The following is a 300-nucleotide window of genomic DNA, read 5'->3' on the forward strand; positions in this document are numbered from 1 at the left end:
TATACCCCACCCTACAACATATATAATCTGTTGTGCTTCCTATGTAGTATATCGTTTTTCTGTTTCACTTCTGCTGCAACACACTGCTCGAAGCTATGTTTCCTCATGTTGGAGGCTAACTTCCCCGTCGAGCCCGAGTGCTTTACGGTAATGACTATGATGTGGCAGTGCCATCTGTCTTCCTCTGAGTGCCGCTGCTGCCTTAATGGTTTTTCCCTTTTCAAGCGTCTGCCGATTCCTCTCTCGGCAGGTTCGCGGGCGCTGGAGCAGAGCGTCGGGGCGTGGCTGGCGGCGCTGGGC

At 53.0% G+C, this 300-nt stretch overlaps 1 protein-coding gene across 1 annotated transcript in view; it reads left to right on the forward strand.

Annotated features, from left to right (window-relative positions):
- ANKS1A (ankyrin repeat and sterile alpha motif domain containing 1A) overlaps positions 1–300 on the forward strand; it is a gene marked incomplete at its 5' end in the record, with an annotated part of 101616 nt that overhangs the window by 78421 nt on the left and 22895 nt on the right. Inside the window, one exon of the mRNA XM_015560837.1 lies at positions 251–298. Coding sequence (XP_015416323.1) covers positions 251–298 — 48 coding nt within the window. The remainder of the gene's footprint in view (positions 1–250; positions 299–300) is intronic.

The sequence above is a fragment of the Myotis davidii genome, unplaced genomic scaffold (assembly GCF_000327345.1).
Source record: "Myotis davidii unplaced genomic scaffold, ASM32734v1 scaffold1036, whole genome shotgun sequence".
NCBI classification, from domain to species: Eukaryota; Metazoa; Chordata; class Mammalia; order Chiroptera; family Vespertilionidae; genus Myotis; species Myotis davidii.